Source organism: Bubalus kerabau, chromosome 20 (genome assembly GCF_029407905.1).
Source record: "Bubalus kerabau isolate K-KA32 ecotype Philippines breed swamp buffalo chromosome 20, PCC_UOA_SB_1v2, whole genome shotgun sequence".
NCBI classification, from domain to species: domain Eukaryota; kingdom Metazoa; phylum Chordata; class Mammalia; order Artiodactyla; family Bovidae; genus Bubalus; species Bubalus kerabau.
Window position 1 is genome coordinate 18,353,021 of NC_073643.1, and position 19,155 is coordinate 18,372,175.

The following is a 19,155-nucleotide window of genomic DNA, read 5'->3' on the forward strand; positions in this document are numbered from 1 at the left end:
TACTATTATTGTAATTCTAAGAAAGTCAGACTTGGTCAGAGTTTTTCACTTAAATTGGGGTTCTGAATCAGGCCTAAGTGGAATGAGCATTGCCACTGCTTCTGCCTTTGCAGGGAAAAACTGCCACCTACCCCTGCCTTTCAGAGAGGAAGGGCTTCCATGTTTCTCCCCTGGAAGTGGGGGACAGTGTTAGAATGAAGCTTACACTCTCTCTTTTTCCTCTCACCTCCATGTAGGAAGAGGAACAACAGGAAAGGTCAGAGTCTGAGACACTCACAGAGCCACGTTTACTAGGGGAAGAGGATGCTGAATTGTAAAGGCCTTCTGAATGTTTATTTCAGAAGGAACCTGGTGTATTTGGACCCAGGAGGCAGAAATAGAAAGTATCTTTGGAAGCAGCTGGCAAGGTGTGAAGTGAGAATGAAAAGGCAGGTGGTGACAGACCACAAGGAGCTTTGCTAGTCCCAAGGGAAAGTTTTTACTTGGTCTCTAAGTGCAATGGGGAACCACAGAAGGGCTTTAAACGAGGGGTGACAGGAGTTGTTTTTAAAAAACCACAGTGGCTGGTCCCTGGAAGAAGAACTGGTGAGGGACCAGAGCAGATCAGGGAGGCCACAGGGAGGCTGTACAGTCACCCAGCAAGAGGAGAGTAGTTTAGATGAGGGGGAGGGTTACAGGGACAGGCAATGCAGAGAAGCAGATGGAGGTGAAGGATATTTAGGTCAGTAGAGAGGCCTGAGTGAGGGACTGGACATTGGGGCTGGGGGGAAAAGGAGGATGACACTCTTAATCCAGTCAGCTGGCAGGTGGACAGGTGAATAACCATATTAATGCATGAATGAGGGAGAAAAGGAATAAATGATAGGCTGAGTTAAGGGACATAAATGACCATGTATAAACACTGAGACACCACGCTTACCATCCTGGGGAGGCTCTGGAGGGGCACAGGCCTCAGCAGAGGAGTCAGCTTCCACTGCTCCACCAGCAAGCAGCATGCCTTCCTCATCCACTGTCAGGGGAGGCAAGGAGGCAGTCCCAGCCCAGGGTGCAGCCCTCATGGAGTAGGAGGCATCGAAGCTGGAATTGTCCACGTCATCTGTTTCTTCTGGGGTGTTGGAGGAAGACCCTGTGCCCTCAGAAAGCCCACTACACGGGAGCGAGGTCTCCTGACCTCTCAACTGCTCTTCCACAGCGGCCACGGAGCTACACACCTTGGGGAAGAGAGACGAGAGCACTCATCAGGAATTCTTTCTGAAATTAAAAATCTAACAGATCTCCCAGGCAGCGGGGGAGAAAGAGAGAGAGATACTGAAAAACTAAATGAGTGTGGCTTTGGCTGGAAGAACAGCATCCTTCCTTTGAAAAGAGCTGACCTCATCACCGTCCACCTCAGCACATGACCCAGATGGGTTGATCTCATCCCTGTGACCTTAATGATTGGTCCAGATTTGGGCATGTGACCCAAGTAGGCCAATCAGATCCTTCTCTGGGACTCTTGCACCTAACATTTACTGAGGAAATACTGTCTTTTCCTTCCCAGTGGCACAGCCAGATTCCCCGCCTCACAAAGAAAACGTGTTTACAGTAGGAGAAAATGAAGCTCCCACACAGAGTAAAGCAGGGGCTAGAGATGGGGGTGGTGTGCGGGGGTAGAGAGAGTGAGCACAGGGGCCACAGGCACAAGAGATTCAAATTGTTGTACTTTTGCTGGTTGAGACCCTGGGCCTAGCTGCCCCAGCAATGCCTATCCTGCCTGTGGTGTGGCTAAATGAGCCAATAAATCGCTCATTCACAGGCTCCCTTCTCTTTCTCTTTCTGTTTACATGCCTATGTGTCTGTATCTAAGAATTTGAATTGAGTTTCTATCACTTTCAACTAGAAATGCCCTAAGTAATATAGATACTGCACCTGAGGGCTTTTCTGGTTAGGGAGGTTAGGAAGATTAAAGGCAGGCAGGGAAGAAATATTTTTTCCTTACACACATACTCTCTCTCATACAAATGGCACACAAACCTACCCTTAGTAAAAATAACACATCTCAGTTGCTCAGTGCCTTGCAATTTACACAGCACCTTTGACACACGACATACAATGAGTTTTTATAAATAAAAATTTAAAAGATCAGAGAGGTTAAGTTCCTTGCCTAAGGTCACCCAGTCAGTGAGTGGCAGAGCTGACCACTAAACCCAAGTCTGCTTGATTTCAAGTCCAGGCCTTACTGATCTCTCATCTTCCTAGCTTGGTTGTGAAATCCTGGGGACAAGGACCGTTTCTCATTCCTTTGTGTATACGTATAGTGCCCTGTCCCTTTTATTCTACATAGCAAATGCTTCCTCGGGCTTCAAGGCCCAGTTCAAATGTTACCTTTTCAGATAAATCTTCACAGGATGTACCCAGTAATTATTTGTCAAGCTAAAAACTACAAAACTACATAACTCGGTTCTGGCCTATGGGGTGTGAGAAAAAGTGATGTGTGCATTTCCAAGTCACACCCTTAAAAAGAAGAGGATATGTTCTCCTCTTAAACTCCCTTTCAGCGGTTGGAATGTAAATGTGATGGCCTGAGCTACAGCAGCCTTCTTGGACTCTGACATGGAAGCCACATGATAAGGACAGCAGAGCCATAATACAGGAGCCTGAATCCCTAATACTGCAACACTGCCACATCAGCTCTGGACTGCCAACATTCAAACTCTTGAGCTAAAAAGAACAAATTTCTATCTCCCTTATTTTGGAGTCTCCTCATCATAGCAGCTTTCTTTGAATGTACTCTGATACCCTGAACAAAAGAATAAAAAGAATGAATGTTGAGGGAAAGAGATCTTTTTAAAGCATAAGTCTGATTATGTTCTGCTCCTGCTTAATACCCCCAGGGACTTTCTCAACATCCTGACTGTGCCTGCAAAGCCCTCTACTGTTAGGTTTTTTCCCCAGAAGCCTCATCACAAAGCACTCTGCCCCATGTACTCTGTGTTCTAGCCACTCTGGCCTTCTACCAGGCCCCTGATCTTGCTGGGCTCTCACCCAACTCAGGCTATTTGCATGCATTGTTCCTTCTGCTTGGATTGCTCTTCATTTGCTTACATATTACTTCTTTGGGAAAGTCCTGGCTGGGGCTCCCCTGTCATACACCACTCATCAGACAGTTACTGCACAATGTCTGTGAACTCCAGGAAAGCGGAACTGGGCTTGCCTTGTTCCCCATTTATCCCCAGGGTCCAGCATGCCACTGCTCAATACTCGAATGCACTCAGGTAGCTGAAGCCAGCCCAGGCTGAGAGTCGGGACTTGGTCTCTGGCTCCTGCCACACCCTGGTGCCAAAGATGGTGACCCTGAGGCTGAGCCAGGAGTCCAGAGGGCTCTGACCCAAAATCCCTCTGGCCTCATCCCCCCTTCTCTGGGTCTTGACTTCATCTGTAAAATGGGAGGCTTGGCTGTAAGCATTGGTGTTTGAAGGCTTTGTGGTGGTGGTTGCTGTTCCAGCTACCAAACCCTTTCCTCAAATAAAATACTAAGAACCCAATACAGTTATGAGAAGTGACAATGGATATCTGGTTGGAGTCGTGGGTAGGGCTTGCAGCTCTCTTTCTGCTAAAAGGTGCTCCAAAAGGAGCCCCTCTCTGCCAGACACCACTTCAAAATCACTCAGTGGGATAACCTCTAAGAGCCCTCTCAGAGAGTTATTTTGTCTTAAAAAGACATAGCAAATTTGGTCCCCAAATTTATACCTACTACCATGGAAACCACCTCTGCATATCCTAGCCATAGGAAAATGTTTTATCTGCTGTGGTGATTGATTTCTGGTGTGTCTGCCTAGTCCATGGGCTAAGAAATGATCCCTTTCTCTGGGACTTGGCCCTGCCAACTGCCAGTCTTGACCCCCTGGCTAGGAGGTTTATATACTGAACTCCTACCTTACCTGATTGCCAACAGGTGGACACCTGACTCTAGCTAAGCCAATGAGTTTCTGTCACTAAGAGGTTGAAATTGGGACCTGGAGACTTGGCCCCTTAGTGAAAACAGAACTATGACATGTAAATGAAAATGGCTGTATCCCCTGACCAAGAGGATGAAGGGAAGGAAAAGGGGCCCACAGAGAGGATGAGGAATAAAGAAGGTTCAGAGAAAACAGATGGACTTCTGTTACATCTGAGAGTATGGTCCGAGGCACCCTCAGGACCTCTGACTCCAGCTTAGCTGCTGTCAGCTCCAGCAGACACTGCTGTTTGCCACTAAATGTGGCTCTGAATCATGAAATCACTTCTCGGTGAAGGGACTGGTAAAGGGATCGTAATGAGCCCCTGGTAAAGCCGACTCACAGACAGGGCTCATTGCTAGGGAAGGGCTGAGCTTCAGGCTTACCTCTGCCAGGCTGGCGTTGCGCCTCCGCAGACAGAGGCAGGCGGCCATGACCAAGGCCTCGGCGTGGGCCTCCGGCAGCCTCCCTGCTCTCTTCTCCAGGTATTTCTTGCAGATCTCCTTTGCCATCTCTTTCTCCACACCCATCTTCCTGGAGCAGAGCGATGTGATGCTGCTGGGAATTTCATGGAGCAGTAAATCCTTCTGTTGGAAAGAGTGGAAACACCCCCATGTGAGGTCCAGGGGTATGGGGTCCAAACACATGTGCCCCACCCACCTCCAGGATGGCACCAGAGCTGCAAACACTCCGAAAACCAACATGGTTTTTAAAAAATAATTGCGAGGATCCCAGAAACAAGTAAAACAGCAAGAACTGGAGAACGGCTAAATTCCCCACATGTACAGGGCATTTCATAGCACACTCATATCATCACACAGGGGCTTAACCTTTCTAGGCCTGGGTTGCTTCATCAGGAAAATGGGAATAAGATAAACACAAATTAGAAGACATAGTGCATAAAGTGTGGTACTTGACACAGAATCAACATTCAATGCTCTATTCAGTTCAGTTCAGTCGCTCAGTCGTGTACGACTCTTTGTGACCCTATGAATCGCAGCACGCCAGGCCTCCCTGTCCAACACCAACTCCCGGAGTTCACTCAAACTCACATCCATTGAGTCCGTGATGCCATCCAGCCATCTCATCCTCTGTCATCCCCTTCTCCTCCTGCCCCCAATCCCTCCCAGCATCAGGGTCTTTTCAATGAGTCAACTCTTGGCATAAGGTGGCCAAAGTATTGGAGTTTCAGCTTTAGCATCATTCCTTCCAAAGAACACCCAGGACTGATCTCGTTAGTAATTGTAATTAATAGTAATAATAGCTATCATTTATATAGTACAGTATAGCATAATTATACCAATATAGTACAATATAGTATAATTATACTAATAACCTACCTTATTAACATTTACAGGAAAATGTTAGGATGTAGGATTCTGGCCCATACATATTTAATAGGAGATGTACTATATAAATAATACTATGTATATTTTTATATTTTATAAATTTTGTACTACATGTTATATTTTATGCTACTTAGCACAAATCTGAACTATGCATAAAACAGAAGATATGCTATACAAATAACAATAGATATATTACTATATAAATATATAGATATATTTGTATAGCATAAATTATATGTTACACGATACATTTTGCATGTATGCATTTACTTATATAAATAGGTTATAAATATATTACTTGTATTGATTAAATAGATTAAATATAGGAAATTAATACACCATCTGAAACAAATGAGAACCTGTACAGTGATTGCCCTGAAGGAATGGTGTAAGGAGACGCTCCCCAGTTGGCTACTGCCAACGAAATCATGGGTCTTATCCCATGGAAGTGTGAAGTCTTAACCACCAGACCAGCAGGAAAGTCCCTATTGGCATTCTTTATTTATTTATTTTTGGCTGTGCTGGGCCTTCATTGCTGCATGCGGGCTTTCCATAGTTGGGGTGAATGCGGGCTACGCTCTGCTCAGGGTGCACAAGGGCTTTTCATCATGATGACTCTCTTGTTGCAGAGTACAAGCTCTAGGGCTCATAGGCTACAGAAGTTGTAGCACATGCCTTTAGCTCCCTTGTGGTATGTGGGATCCCCGCTCACGGACCAGGGATCAAATCTGTGTTCCCTGGAGGATTCTTAACCACTGGACCACCAGGGAAGTCCCCACTATCGTCACTTTTTTAACCAGCTCCCAACCGAATCCACTTGCCAGTGCAGGAGACGCAGGAAACTTGGGTTCGATCCCTGGGTTGGGAAGATCCCCTGGAGGAGGAAATGGCAACTGGTCACAGTATTTTTGCCTGGAAAATACTACAGAGGAGCCTGGCAGGCTATAGTCCATGGGGTTGCAAAGAGTAGGACATGACTGAGCACTCACATACGCATATATAAAGTGTCAAACACAGAGTTGGGCTATGTCATTATATTTCTGAAATTGCCACTATACACATACACATGTATATTTGAATGACAGTTGTTATAAACCTACAAAATAGAAATTATTATAGAAACCTAAAAGGGCTGAAATTTACTTTCACCAATTTAAAGACAAAGGCTACGACGTCCCTGGTGGTCCAGAGATTAATACTGTATTTCCATTGCAGTGGGCGTGGGTTTGATCCCTGCTTGGGGAACTGAGCCCATATACTGCACGGTGTGGCCAAAAAAAAAAAAATCAAACAAACCCTATTTGATTGCCTGACATGTAGACAGAAGAAATGGATTTCCCCCAAACATTCTAAATTCTATTTTCATGCAAAAGTAGTTGTTGTCTGGCTGGTGAAGGGGGAAGGTTATGGCTGGTGAAGGGGGAAGGTTACAGCTGCTTTGCACAGGTACAAATCAAATCCTGGATTTAGGCCTCATTAGCAATAAAAATGGGTACAGATGGGTACAGTGGAGGTTCCTGCTCTCCCCACCCCTCAACCCCTCATAGCTGTGAGCCAGAAGGGGTTGGTTGCCTTACCAAGTAAACCGGGTTCCGGTTGTTATCCATCGCAGGGATGCCTGTGAGGACCTCGGCTAACACCTGGAGAGAATACAGAGTTAGCACAGTTCAGACACACACGCACAAGTTCACACAGGAGATTCTGGCCAAGAGAGAAGCTTCTTCTCAGGAATACAGTCTGAGCTTCAGGCCTGGCTCTGTCATTTGCCAGCATAGACACTTGCCCCAAATCTGGAATGTGTAAACATCACTAAACACCTTTTCTAGCTAAACACATCACCCAGCCACTAGGAGAAGTTTAAACTGATAGCAAAGCAAGGAGGATGAAAACCAAATGTGTGTGTATCACCATCAGATAGATACACACACACACACACACACACACACCCCCTTCTCTCTCTCTCTCTCTCTATATATATATATATATATATATAAATAAACATCTATCTGTATACACGCACACATATGTATACACACACACTATATATTAAAAATATTTTCATTTAAAACCCATCAAAAATGGTAAGCAGGCACTGCTATGTTAATCTCAAGAAAAGGAGGAATCCACACGCAGATATCTATTCCAGACAGAAAATCTTGGCAATATCCATAGCATTTTCATCCACAGGCTTTTATTAACATTATTTGCTCATTAATTCATCCATTCATGAAAAGAGCACAGTCCTGAGCTGGTGTAAGCCACCACCAAACTGACAAACTGTGATCTGTGTCTTAATAAATGCGAGAGCTGCTTTGAATAGAAATTCTCAGCAGAGGTAACAGCACACTGGCTACGGAGTCTAGCCAGTCACATGGGCCTGGGTTCGTATTCTGACTCTGTTCCTTACATGCTGGGGTGATCTGTGGGCAAGAAACTAAAATCTGAGCCTGTATCCTTATCTGGTACATGGTGATCTAATGACTGTATATGAGGGAGTGGGTACTCCAGCTTAGTGTTAAATCTCCCTCCAACAACTTCTCTCAAAGACAGAATAAGGTCCAGTTACTGCCAAGAAGTACAAGCTGGAATCAAGATTGCTGGGAGAAATATCAATAACCTCAGATATGCAGATGATACCACCCTCATGGCAGAAAGTGAAGAGGAACTAAAGAGCCCCTTGATGAAGGTGAAAGAGGAGAGTGAAAAAGCTGACTTAAAACTCAACATTTAAAAATGAAGATCATGGCATCCAGTCCCATCACTTCATGGCAAATAGATGGGGAAACAATGGAAAGAGTGACAGACTTAATTTTCTTGGGCTCCAAAATCACTGCAGATGGTGACTGCAGCCATGAAATTAAAAGATGCTTGCTCCTTGGAAGAAAAGCTATGACCAACCTAGACAGCATAGTAAAAAACAGAGACATTACTTTACCAACAAAGGTCAGTCTAGTCAAAGCTATGGTTTTTCCAGTAGTCATGTATGGATGTGAGATTTGGACCATAAAGAAGGATAAGCACCAAAGAACTGACTGAACTCTGGTGTTGGAGAAGACTCTTGAGAGTCCCTTGGACTGCAAGAAGATCAAACCAGTCAATCCGAAAGGAAATCAATCCTGAAAGGAGTGGTGCTGAAGCTGAAACTCCAATACTTTGGCCACCTGATGTGAAGAGCCAACTCATTAGAAAAGACCCTGATGCTGGGCAAGATTGAAGGCAGGAGGAGAAGGGGACGATAGAGGACGAGATGGTTGGATGGCATCACTGACTCGATGGACATGAGTTTGAGCAGGCTCCAGGAGACAGTGAAGGACAGGGAGGCCTGGTGTGCTGCAGTCCATGGGGTGGGTCGCAAAGAGTCTGACATGACTGAGCTACTGAACAACTGCCAAGCACTCCTCCTCCACCCTGAAAGGGCCTGCAGCGTTACTAACAGACTGCAGCTGCCAGGAGGGGGCAGCAGAAGGCACCGCTGCAGCTGGCGGAGGGAAGCCAAGAGAAAAGGGACTCCAGTCGAGGTCCTGCCAAGACTGGAGAGAAGAACAAGAGGAAATGAACAGACAAACTTCCTCTGCCTCTTCCACAGGGCAGGCCCTGTGCCAGGCCTTTTACAAAAATTACTTCGTGCTCATCAAAAAAACCAGTGACTTACTACTATATAGCACAGGGAACTACATTCAATATCCTTGGATAAATCACAATGGAAAAGAATATAAAAAAGAATGTATATATGTGTATCACTGAGTCACTATGCCGTATAGCAGAAATTAACACAATGTTGTAAACCAACTATATTCAAAAAAAAGATAAACAAAAACAACAATAACAACAGAGAAAGGCAGTGTTCCCCACAACAGAACCAAAGTTGAAAATCATACCATCCATCAGCAGCGGAGCTGAGAAAAAGATTGAAGGGAACCAGTAGGCACTCACTGAATGAATGAAAGGGAAAGTCAATTGTTACATCAAGAACTGAGTTAAAAAGTCAAGCATAAACAGAAATCAGGAGTGAGGGTGTGAAGGCATGGATAATTATAATAATTAACACTAATCCCCATAATAATAATCATATTGATCAATGCAACATACTCTGCTAACCAGTTTATATATGTTATCTTATGAATCTCATTAATCTCTATATGCATCATTACCTCCATTTTACAGAGTATAAACCTGAGGCCCAGAGTTATCAGTGATACCCTAGGTCACACAGCTGAAAGCAGCTGAGCTGGGACTCAAACTCATGCTCTTCAGCTCTACACTGTATGTGCCTGGCAGCTTCGGGGTTTAGTTCCACTGGTTCTTAAGGGAGGAGGACCCTGCTGAGCCTCACTGAGCAGCCCCCACAGTGGGGCTGGTGGGGGTGGGGAGGGGGTGAGGCAGGAAAGAACTGGGGGACAAGTAAACCAGAAGGGCTGATGCGCCAGGAGACAGAGGGAAGCAGAACCTCGTATGTGGAAGCTGGGCTGAGGGCAGAAGGTGGCTCCGAAGAAGGGCATTAGTGGAAGAACCAGACAGACTGTGGTCAGGGAGAGGAAGTGCAGAGTTTAAGGCTGGAAACGAAGAGAGAAGGCAAGGGCCAAGATGCAGCTGTTGGCTCTAGGCAGAGGTCAGCCAGAAACCGTCACTTTTCTCAGCCTGAACTTCCCAGACTGGGATCCCCAGGTCTCTGATGTTTAGAGATGCTAAGAAAACAAGGCTCCATAGTCAAGGGAATTTGGGACATGCTGCATACCCTTGCTTCACTATTACCAGGTTAAAGACTATTACCATATGAAAGGCCCTGGTTAATTTTTTGTGGTAACTTTTTTTCCTTGAACAAGCATAACCTTGTTCAACCCAGCGTTTCTCAAACCTATTTGAACACATCGAAACCCTTTAAACACATCAAACCTATTGAGATCTCAGGGAACTGGTGTTTTATAGAAATGTGCTTTGGAGATTTGATAGACTCAGACCATGAACTTTTGGGGGAGGGGCTGTGTTTTAGTTACATTTATAGTCCAAGTGCCTGGCACACAGTAATGATGGACAGCAGTGGTGATTAGGACACGGGTTGGATGGCTGGATGGATTCTGAATGGATGGGTGGCTGTTTCATGAAAGGCTGGATAATAACTGGACTGATGGATGGACAGATGGACTAAACAAACAGATGAACAAACAAGAAGAAATAGACAAGCGGATGGATAATTAGATGGCAGGCTGAATGCACATCAGGGAAGTCAGGAGCTATCTGTAACCTATTAGAATCTGGACACTCATGGGGAGAGGGAGCTTTACTTCAAGGGTTGGCAAACTTTCTTTAGAAAGTAAATACTTCTAGAGATAGTTACTTTCTAGGCTAGACAGTAAATATTTTAGGTTTTGTGAGCCACAAACAATTTCTGTCACACGTTCTTTTATTATTGCTGCTGTTGTTATTATTCAGTGTTTTATAAATATAAAAACTATTCTTAATTACAGGCCATAGAAAATAGGCTGTAGTCCAGTTCTGACCTGCGGGCCATAGTTTGCCAACTCCTGCTGTACTTTGTGGAACATTTCTAGTTTGTGCTTACAGAGGAGCCATGGGAAGGACAGATGTGTGCAGGCCTTGATTTGAGCACAGAAGGAAGCTCTTACTATTCCACAGCTGAATATGTCCACTCGCTTTGTCAGCTGCCCCACTCTGATGAAATCTTCCGGAAGATATGCAGTGGAGGCCTGGAAAAGGTGGGTCTTCATCATGGTGTATTTTGATGTTCTGTTGACAGGACACGGGTAAGCCATCGAATGAGCCAGCTTGGGGGTGAAGTTTTGGTCTAGCAAAACATTGGAGCTGTGGGAAAGAAGGCAGAGAGAACCTTCTTGTTTGGAGGTGGACAAGAAGAGGTTGCCATGGAGACCCTTTTGGAAAGCAACTTAGTAGTGAGCAGTGCCAGCCAGCAAAGGTCACTGAAGGCCCTCAACAAGTTTATGAGCCAGTCCTGATTGGGGGTGGGGATTGGGAGCCCACCTCCACCAGCAAATGGGGATGAAGATAAGATCAGTCCTGCTGCCCCAGAATGACATTTGGTGGCCAGAGAGGTGCGGCCATCCTTATCCCCATGGATGTCAGCCCTGAGTCCAGAGCCTATACTGGCTCCATCTCTTCTGAAGCTGTTCCAACCCCCAGCTATGGCTTTGCTGACTCAAGCCTAAACATCAGCATTCTTTGGGACTGAACCTGCTCAGATCATGGGGAATAAGACGAACAGTAAAAACATTCTTAGACTTAAGCATCTAATCTACAGGAATGAATACTCTCAGAAAGTACTCCAAAGGAAAAAAATTTAATTTTTAAAAACTAACCTACATGTATAAAAATATTCAAACTGGGGACTTCTCTCATGGTCCAGTGATTGACTTCACCTTCCAACGTGAGGGGGTTTTGGGGGAGAATGGATATGTATATGTATGGCTGAGTCCCTTCACTGTTTACCTGAAACTATCACAAAATTGTTAATCGGCTATACCCCGATACAAAACAGAAAGTTAAAAAAAAAAAAAAGATTTCGCCTTCCAATGCAGGGTGTGTAGGTTCAATCCCTGGGTAGGGAGCTAAGACCCCACATGCTTCATGGCCAAAAAAATCAAAATATAAAACAGAAGCAATATCATAACAAATTCAATAAAGACTTAAAAATGACCTACATCAAAAAAATAATAATAACAAAACCTTTAAAAGAAATATTCAAACTAACCCTAAATGGTTTTTAAAAAGTAGATAACAGAGGTCAGTTCTCCCGGGTTCCCTGACCCTGCTGCTGTTCACTTAAACACCCCTTTTCAATAAAGCCTTTTGTCTTGTCACCCAAAAAAAGTAGACACCAATTCCAATATTGGCTATTAGGAGCCATTATGTAAATTATGGGCAAATACCTTCAATGGAAGACCAAGAAGTGCCAAAAAATTGATGACATGCAACGTGAGGAAATGTTTAAATCATGGGGGAAAAGAGATTATGAGTTGGTAATCAGGTAATAGTGCTATCTTAGGGCTGAGATATCTGTGTGGGCAAGGGCTAGAAAAGAAGAATAGCAGAGAAATGGCGGCCACGCGGTGAGTCAGGGTAACAGGGCCAGGATGACCTCTTGCCCCTTCACTTCCTTTATTGCTATAACAGTTGTTTGCACAATTCAATAAAAATCAGGGGGGAGAAAAGAGGAAAAGGCTTCCACTGGCCAAAAGAGGACAGAACTCTGGGGAAGTGCGAATGCTATGGTTTCGAGGTCACTGTTGCCAGATCTTCTGGTATCTTCTGGAATCCCTCTCCATGTTTCTAGTCTTGGGAGCACGGTACTGAGATGCTGGGGTGCACACCTAACCTGTGTCACAGGATCTGTGACAACAGATGCATGAACGAAAGCAGGTCTCAGAAGCCCAGGGAGCCTGGCAGTCACAGCCCACAGCTCGAGGACCCAGTCCAGATTGGCTGCTGGAGGGGAAGTGAAATATGGCAGGGGAATGGAAGGCTTGTGGGGAAATACCAACAAACTTGTTGGGGAAATACCTTTGTTAGGGAGATAGGGAGTCATGCCGACAGCAACCAGAGACAGAGTACAACCTAGAAACACTGATGTTCCAGGGAATAGCAAAGAAAAAGAGATCCAAGAGAGGCAAGGAGGGGAGAGAAAGTCAAAGAAAAGAGAGACAAAGGGAAAGGAATGGGACCCAGCAGTGTGCGTGGCCTCATCCCTGCCACCCCAGCCTGAGGCGGGGCTCAGCCCTCCTCTCTCACCTCTTGACATTGCCGTGGATGATCTCCAAGCTGTGCAGGTGATCCACGGCATGAAGCAGCCCTGAGCAGATGCTGATGCGCTGGGGCCAGGGGAGAGGGTCTGAGCCACCCTAAGAGAAAGAAAAGGAGGAGAAAATAGTGACATCTGTGCCTTTTTAAAGTCTCAATGGACTTTAAAGTGGCAGAGTCCTGGGCTCCTGTCTCTCCTCCAGCCCTCAGGTCCTCAACAACAGGGCTCAGCAAGCATGGTTTACTGGCAGGGAACTGGTTTTGACATCAGACAGATCTACATATAAATCCCAGCCCAGACACACACTAGGTGTGTGACTTTGGAAAAGACACTCAATGTCTCTGTGCCTCAGTTTTTTCTGATATAAAATAGAAACGTTAATCCCTATGCTTTAAGGTTGTAGTAAGGATTCAAAGGAGTGAATGGTATGCCCCCAGCATAGTACCTGCTGCACAGTGGGTGCTCAATAAATAGCAGCTATTTTTATCACGACTATCATGCAGCAGTTCTGGAATTCTTCTCTAAGAGGGGCTGCTTGGGAGAGGAACTAGGGACCTTGTGTTGGCACATCAAGCACATGAGCTGATTTTATAAGTATCTGGAGAGATGTCACAAGAGCTGATAGAGATTATGGGTGGTCTAAAGCCCTCTATACTTTCACTGTTGTTCTAAGGCTGAATGTCCAAGAAAAATCCCTTCTTATTTTTTAGGTGACCTCTTAGATTCTACGTCCTCTAAGAACTGGCCTTGCTAATAGATTTCTTCTCAAAAACTCTGGAATCTGGAGCCACATGAACTCTTGCCCTGATACCCATCAGCTGTGTTTCTTTGGGTAAGTTACTTTGCTTCTCTGTGGCAGAGACTCCTCTTTTTGAAAATGGGGGAACCTCTGGGGTTGTGGCAAGGCCTGAAGGAGATGTACAAAGCCATTATCAAGGTGTCCTGCCCACAGTGAGAGCTCAGCAAAGCTAACAATCATTATTATACCATGAATAACTACTTTGATCCCTCCCAAGGGAAGCAATAATTCTGTCGCGGAATAACTTTTGTCACTCTGTTTGAGGACTTTATGGGAAGGAGGCTTGTTTGTCTTAAAAATTATAACATTAATAGATATAACACTCATATGGTATGATATGCAAAAGGTCAAATGAGTATGTAGTAAAAGTTCGTCTCCCAACCTGAGCCCCATCTACATGTAGTTCTCCCCAGAGGCAGTCAAGGCACCAGTTTCCTGTATCTCTCCATAAATATTCCATATATTCACAAACAAATAGGAATTTATTAGAATACCATTTTTAAGAAAAATTTACCTCCACTTTTCATACTCTGTATCTGTTCATTCTTTTTCTTGCCTAGTGCACTGGCTGGCACCTTCAGAATAATACTGGATAATATAGTGCTATGGGTTACCTTTGTCTTTCTCTTGATTTAAATGCCTCTTTGTCAAAAAAACTTTTTAAATAGGTTTTTTCTGAAGATGTTTAGCCAGATTTTATCTATCTTGGCCCAACTCCTCTCCTTGAAGGGCCGCTGAGTGGCCCCCTTCCCCTCTGGATTCCTTTAAGTCCTTAATCCTTGATTCTGTAAGTGAATGCTGCCTAGTCCTGTTCTTTGACCATGACCCAGCCCCTTACCTGACCCTGGAGTCTGTCCTGTAAAGAACCATTTGCCATGTATGGGTAAATCAAGCTGTAAAACTGTTCTCCAGTGCAGCAGCCCAGCAGAGGTAAGACGTTGGGGTGGCAGCATCTGAAATCAGGCATCAGTGCAGGCATGAGGAGTCAGACAGAAAGAATAATCAAAGACGGCTCCATTTCCTAACCTCCTCCACCTCTTCTGCCCTCTCCACCCCCGAGGCCACCAGGAAGCTCCCAGGTACCAAATGCTCTGACTCCTGAGGGTAGAGAGATGACATCTGCACGCCTTCAAGATGCTTGAAATCAAAGAACTCAAAGTGCATGATACCCCAACCACTTGTGATTCTTCACAAAATCCTCTTCTGGAGGATTGAAAGTCACTGTCCCCTCCTGACTCTCCTGCCTCTCTGACAGTTCTTCCTTGGCCTTTTCCGCTAAGACCCTCTTCCTCAGCCTTTCTCTGAAACCTGAGTCTCCCTGGATGGGGTCATCATCTCATTTTATAAGCTGCTCCATCAGGGATCTCTCACCTCTACAAAGTGCACCCTCTCTATGAGGAGCACCCCTACATCTCTCCAGGTCATACCCACAGTCCAGACCTGAATGTCAAATTGCATCCCAATGTTCCAGGTGAACAACCTAGACTCAATAAGTTCCAAACCTGATTCTCCAGCCTCAGTTATTTGCTCAACCAAGGGCGCCACCAACCATCCAATTTCCTAGAAACCTCCTTACCTCGCCCATCTAATTAGTCACCTTTAATTGTCACAAATAGCTTTGAAAACACCCCCTTCATCCTCCCCTCCTCCACCTTGAGGCAGACGCTGATGGACTTTCCAGAACACTGTTTCAAGGGCTGCCTGCCTGCCCCTCAGCTCCTCTCTGCTTCCCGCTAGGCCATCCTACTGCACTACCGCATGCTTTCCACCCTCACCAGTTATTTACATTCACTCTCCCCTCGGCACCATGAACTCCCCAAGGCAGACGCTGTGTTTTCTGCATGTCTGCACTCCCGAGAACCCAGAAAGGCCTTGATGACTCACACTTGCCAAATGAATGAATGAAGCAATGACTGCTTACACCAGGAAGGCTCTATACCAAGATGGAAAGGGAATCAGATTTCCAGTTTCCATTAAGAGTGTGTATGTGTGTGCATGTGTGTGTGTGTAGATAAGGATGTGTATATGTGTGTGTGTTTGTGTGTAGTCATATATATATATGAAGAGGAAAAGGACTAAAGAAAATATATAAAAATCTGAACACTGTAGTAGTAACCAATGGCACCCCACTCCAGTCCTCTTGCCTGGAAAATCCCATGGATGGAGGAGCCTGGTGGGCTGCAGTCCATGGGGTCGCCAGGAGTCGGACACGACTAAGCGACTTCACTTTCACTTTTCACTTTCATGCATTGGAGAAGGAAATGGCAACCCACTCCAGTGTTCTTGCCTGGAGAATCCCAGGGACGGGGGAGCCTGGTGGGCTTCTGTCTATAGGGTCGCACGGAGTTGGACATGACTGAAACGACTTAGCAGCAGCAGCAGTAGTAATTTACAGAAGCTATGGAAAATCGGTGATTTCTATTTTCCTCTTTAAAACTTTCTTTATTTCTTAAAATACACCACAGTCATCACATACTGCTTTCCCGAGACTGCATATTTGGCACAGAAACTCAGAGAGTGACTTGCCAGCTCGAATGACAGCTGGTGTCCAGCACACTGCAGAGGCCTAGTATGCGTGTGTCAAATCCATCAGGCAATGACAGCAGGGGCAGGACAAGTGTCCAGGTCTGCAAATGTCCTCTCCCTCTCTTTCCCAGTGCCCCTGCCCCCACTAAGCTCTGTGATGGGAGCTTCACTTCACTTCTCCAGCCTCAATTTCGTCATCTGTAAAATGCAGGTTTGAGGATGACTTTGGAAGGCCCTTATTGCTCAAGACCAGAGGTAAACAAAATTTCTCTATAAAAAACTAGACAGTAAATATTTTAGCCATTGTAGGCCATCTGGCCTCTGGTACAATTCCCCCACTGTGCACGATCACGAAAGAGCAGCCACAGATGACACGGAAATAAATGAGCATTGGAGAAGGAAATGGCAACCCACTCCAGTGTTCTTGCCTGGAGAATCCCAGGGATGGGGGAGCCTGATGGGCTGCCGTCTATGGGTCGCATAGAGTCGGACACGACTGAAGCGACTTAGCAGCAATAAAAGGTCATAATAAACTTTGTGAATGAAACAATTACAAGCATTGAACTCAATTTGTATGGAAAAGTTACAGCATTGAGTAAGGCTGTGTAAGTTAGGCTTAGTCCTAAGCTAAATAAAAAGTCTAAAATTTTTTATTTGGGAAGTCTGCAAACACAAAACTAGTGTTTTTCCTATGTGTTCACCAAGCTTTAACATTTAGCAACATCTTTTCAATTCTGTTTCATCTATGTCTTCTACTGTTTTATTTTTTTAATTACTAGAATATATTTTAAAACAAACCTAAAAAAAAGGAAATAAATGAGCACAGCTGGGTTCCAATAAACTTCATTATAGACGCTGATACTTGAATTTCACGTACTTTTCATGTGTCATGAAATTATCTCCTTTTTATTTGTTTAACCCTTTAAGAACGTAAAAACTATTCCTAGCTCTCAGGCCATTAAAATAGAGCTAGGCCAGGCTAAGCCTGTGGGTCATCATTTGCTTTTAGAGTTGGAATCAGTACATTTCTGTCCATCTCAAAAAATGGGACAGAATCAGATTCTTTCCTGACTGGAAGGAAGGAGTTGAGCCAAGTGAGCCGAGGTTTTTTTATAATTCTAATCCATGCATACAGTGGCTACAGAGAAAAAGCATGGAAGGAGTCAGATCAACCAACCAAATTCCAGCTCTGCCACATACTAGCTGTGTGATCTTGGAGGAAACACTTAACATCTCTGTGCCACAATGTGTCCATGTGTAAAATAATGTTATAATAGTAGCCATGTTACAGGGTTCTTATGAGGATTACATAAAGAGAATCCTTAAAACGTGTTGCCACATAGGAAGCACTATATACAGGTTAGCTGTCATCACTATCAAAGTATTTTCCAAAGAGGAGACTTACCTACGACAAATTTGTATCTCTGCCTGGAAGAATTTTTCCATTGATCCTGGACCTGAACAGGCCATCTGTGGGAAAAGACATTGAAACATGAAAATCCAGCCTCACCATGCAGCCTCCACCTCTTAGTGGAAACCAAGAAGTGCCTACCTCTCTGAGCTTCTTGAAGATAAACGGTGTGCCATGCTTTTGCCCTCTGTAGACGTCGGCAAAGGTCCCCTCACTGATTTTATGGCTTGGGTTGAAATTATCAGTTGCCTGGATCACATCTACCTCACTCCAGAAAAGGTCATCTCCAGCCAGGCTTGAAAGTGTCTCTTGCTTAGGAATGGAGGCACTGAAATCCTGGAAATTCATAGAGAAGAGACAGAGATTAATATGGAAAGTATTATTTTCCCTACTACCTCAGGGAATCTCAGAACAGCAGAGCTGAGGGGTGAATGGGATCATCTCATCCAGTGAGGAGGAATACAAAAAGGACAGGTCCCAGCTCCACTTCTAACCTGCTCTGTGACCTTGGACAAGCTACTTAACCTCTCTGAGCCTTCACTGCCTCATCAGCAAAAACGAAGATAATCATAGTACCCTGAAAGGTAACATTACCTTTCTGCCTACAGATTAACTACAATGTGAGTATTCCCAGCCCACGGTCAATGTTTCCTTTATTTTTTATTTTCAGTTTACAAAGGGTCAAACAACTGAAGTCAGATTCCACTCCAGGTCAGTGGCTGGGCTGGTGCCCCTGGTCCTACACATGGTATACATGCTGAGAAGCAGGATACAGGTCCACATAACCTATGTAAGTCTAAGAAAAGCGGCCCTCCTTAAAATAGGTAGACATAAATTTCCATTTTTTAAAGTTATATATGCTTTTATAAGGAACTCTCAGGTGGCACAGTGGTAAGGAACCCACTAGCCAATGCAGGAGATGTGGTTCAATCCCTGGGTTGGGTAGATCCCCGGAGTAGGAAATGGCAACCCACTCCAGTATTCTTGCCTGGGAAATCCCATGCACAGAGGAGCCTGGCGGACTGCAGTCCACAAGGTCATAAAAGAGTCCGACATGACTGAGGGTGCACGCACAGAACAGCATAGCAGGCTCTCATAAACAGTTTTAAAGAATTAGAGTCGGGGGCTAATTATGCATGATCCCATTATCCTCTTAACTGTTATTAAAGTTTGGTGTAATTCTTGCCAGTTACATATATGAGGATTTCTTTCTTAAATTGGGATTGTGAGAATTCCTTAGAAGTCCAGCAGCTAGGACCGTATACTTCAACTTCAGGGTTCATGGGTTTAGTCTCTAGTCTGGGAACTAAAGACCCCAGAAG

At 44.8% G+C, this 19,155-nt stretch overlaps 1 protein-coding gene across 1 annotated transcript in view; it reads right to left on the minus strand.

Annotated features, from left to right (window-relative positions):
• IRAK2 (interleukin 1 receptor associated kinase 2) overlaps positions 1–19,155 on the minus strand; it is a 56,800-nt gene that overhangs the window by 1,098 nt on the left and 36,547 nt on the right. The window contains exons 5-12 of the mRNA XM_055558431.1: positions 17,975–18,169; positions 17,828–17,892; positions 14,735–14,849; positions 13,088–13,197; positions 10,951–11,146; positions 6,904–6,966; positions 4,364–4,564; positions 920–1,211 (exon numbers count right to left, since the gene is read on the minus strand). Coding sequence (XP_055414406.1) covers positions 920–1,211; positions 4,364–4,564; positions 6,904–6,966; positions 10,951–11,146; positions 13,088–13,197; positions 14,735–14,849; positions 17,828–17,892; positions 17,975–18,169 — 1,237 coding nt within the window. The remainder of the gene's footprint in view (positions 1–919; positions 1,212–4,363; positions 4,565–6,903; positions 6,967–10,950; positions 11,147–13,087; positions 13,198–14,734; positions 14,850–17,827; positions 17,893–17,974; positions 18,170–19,155) is intronic.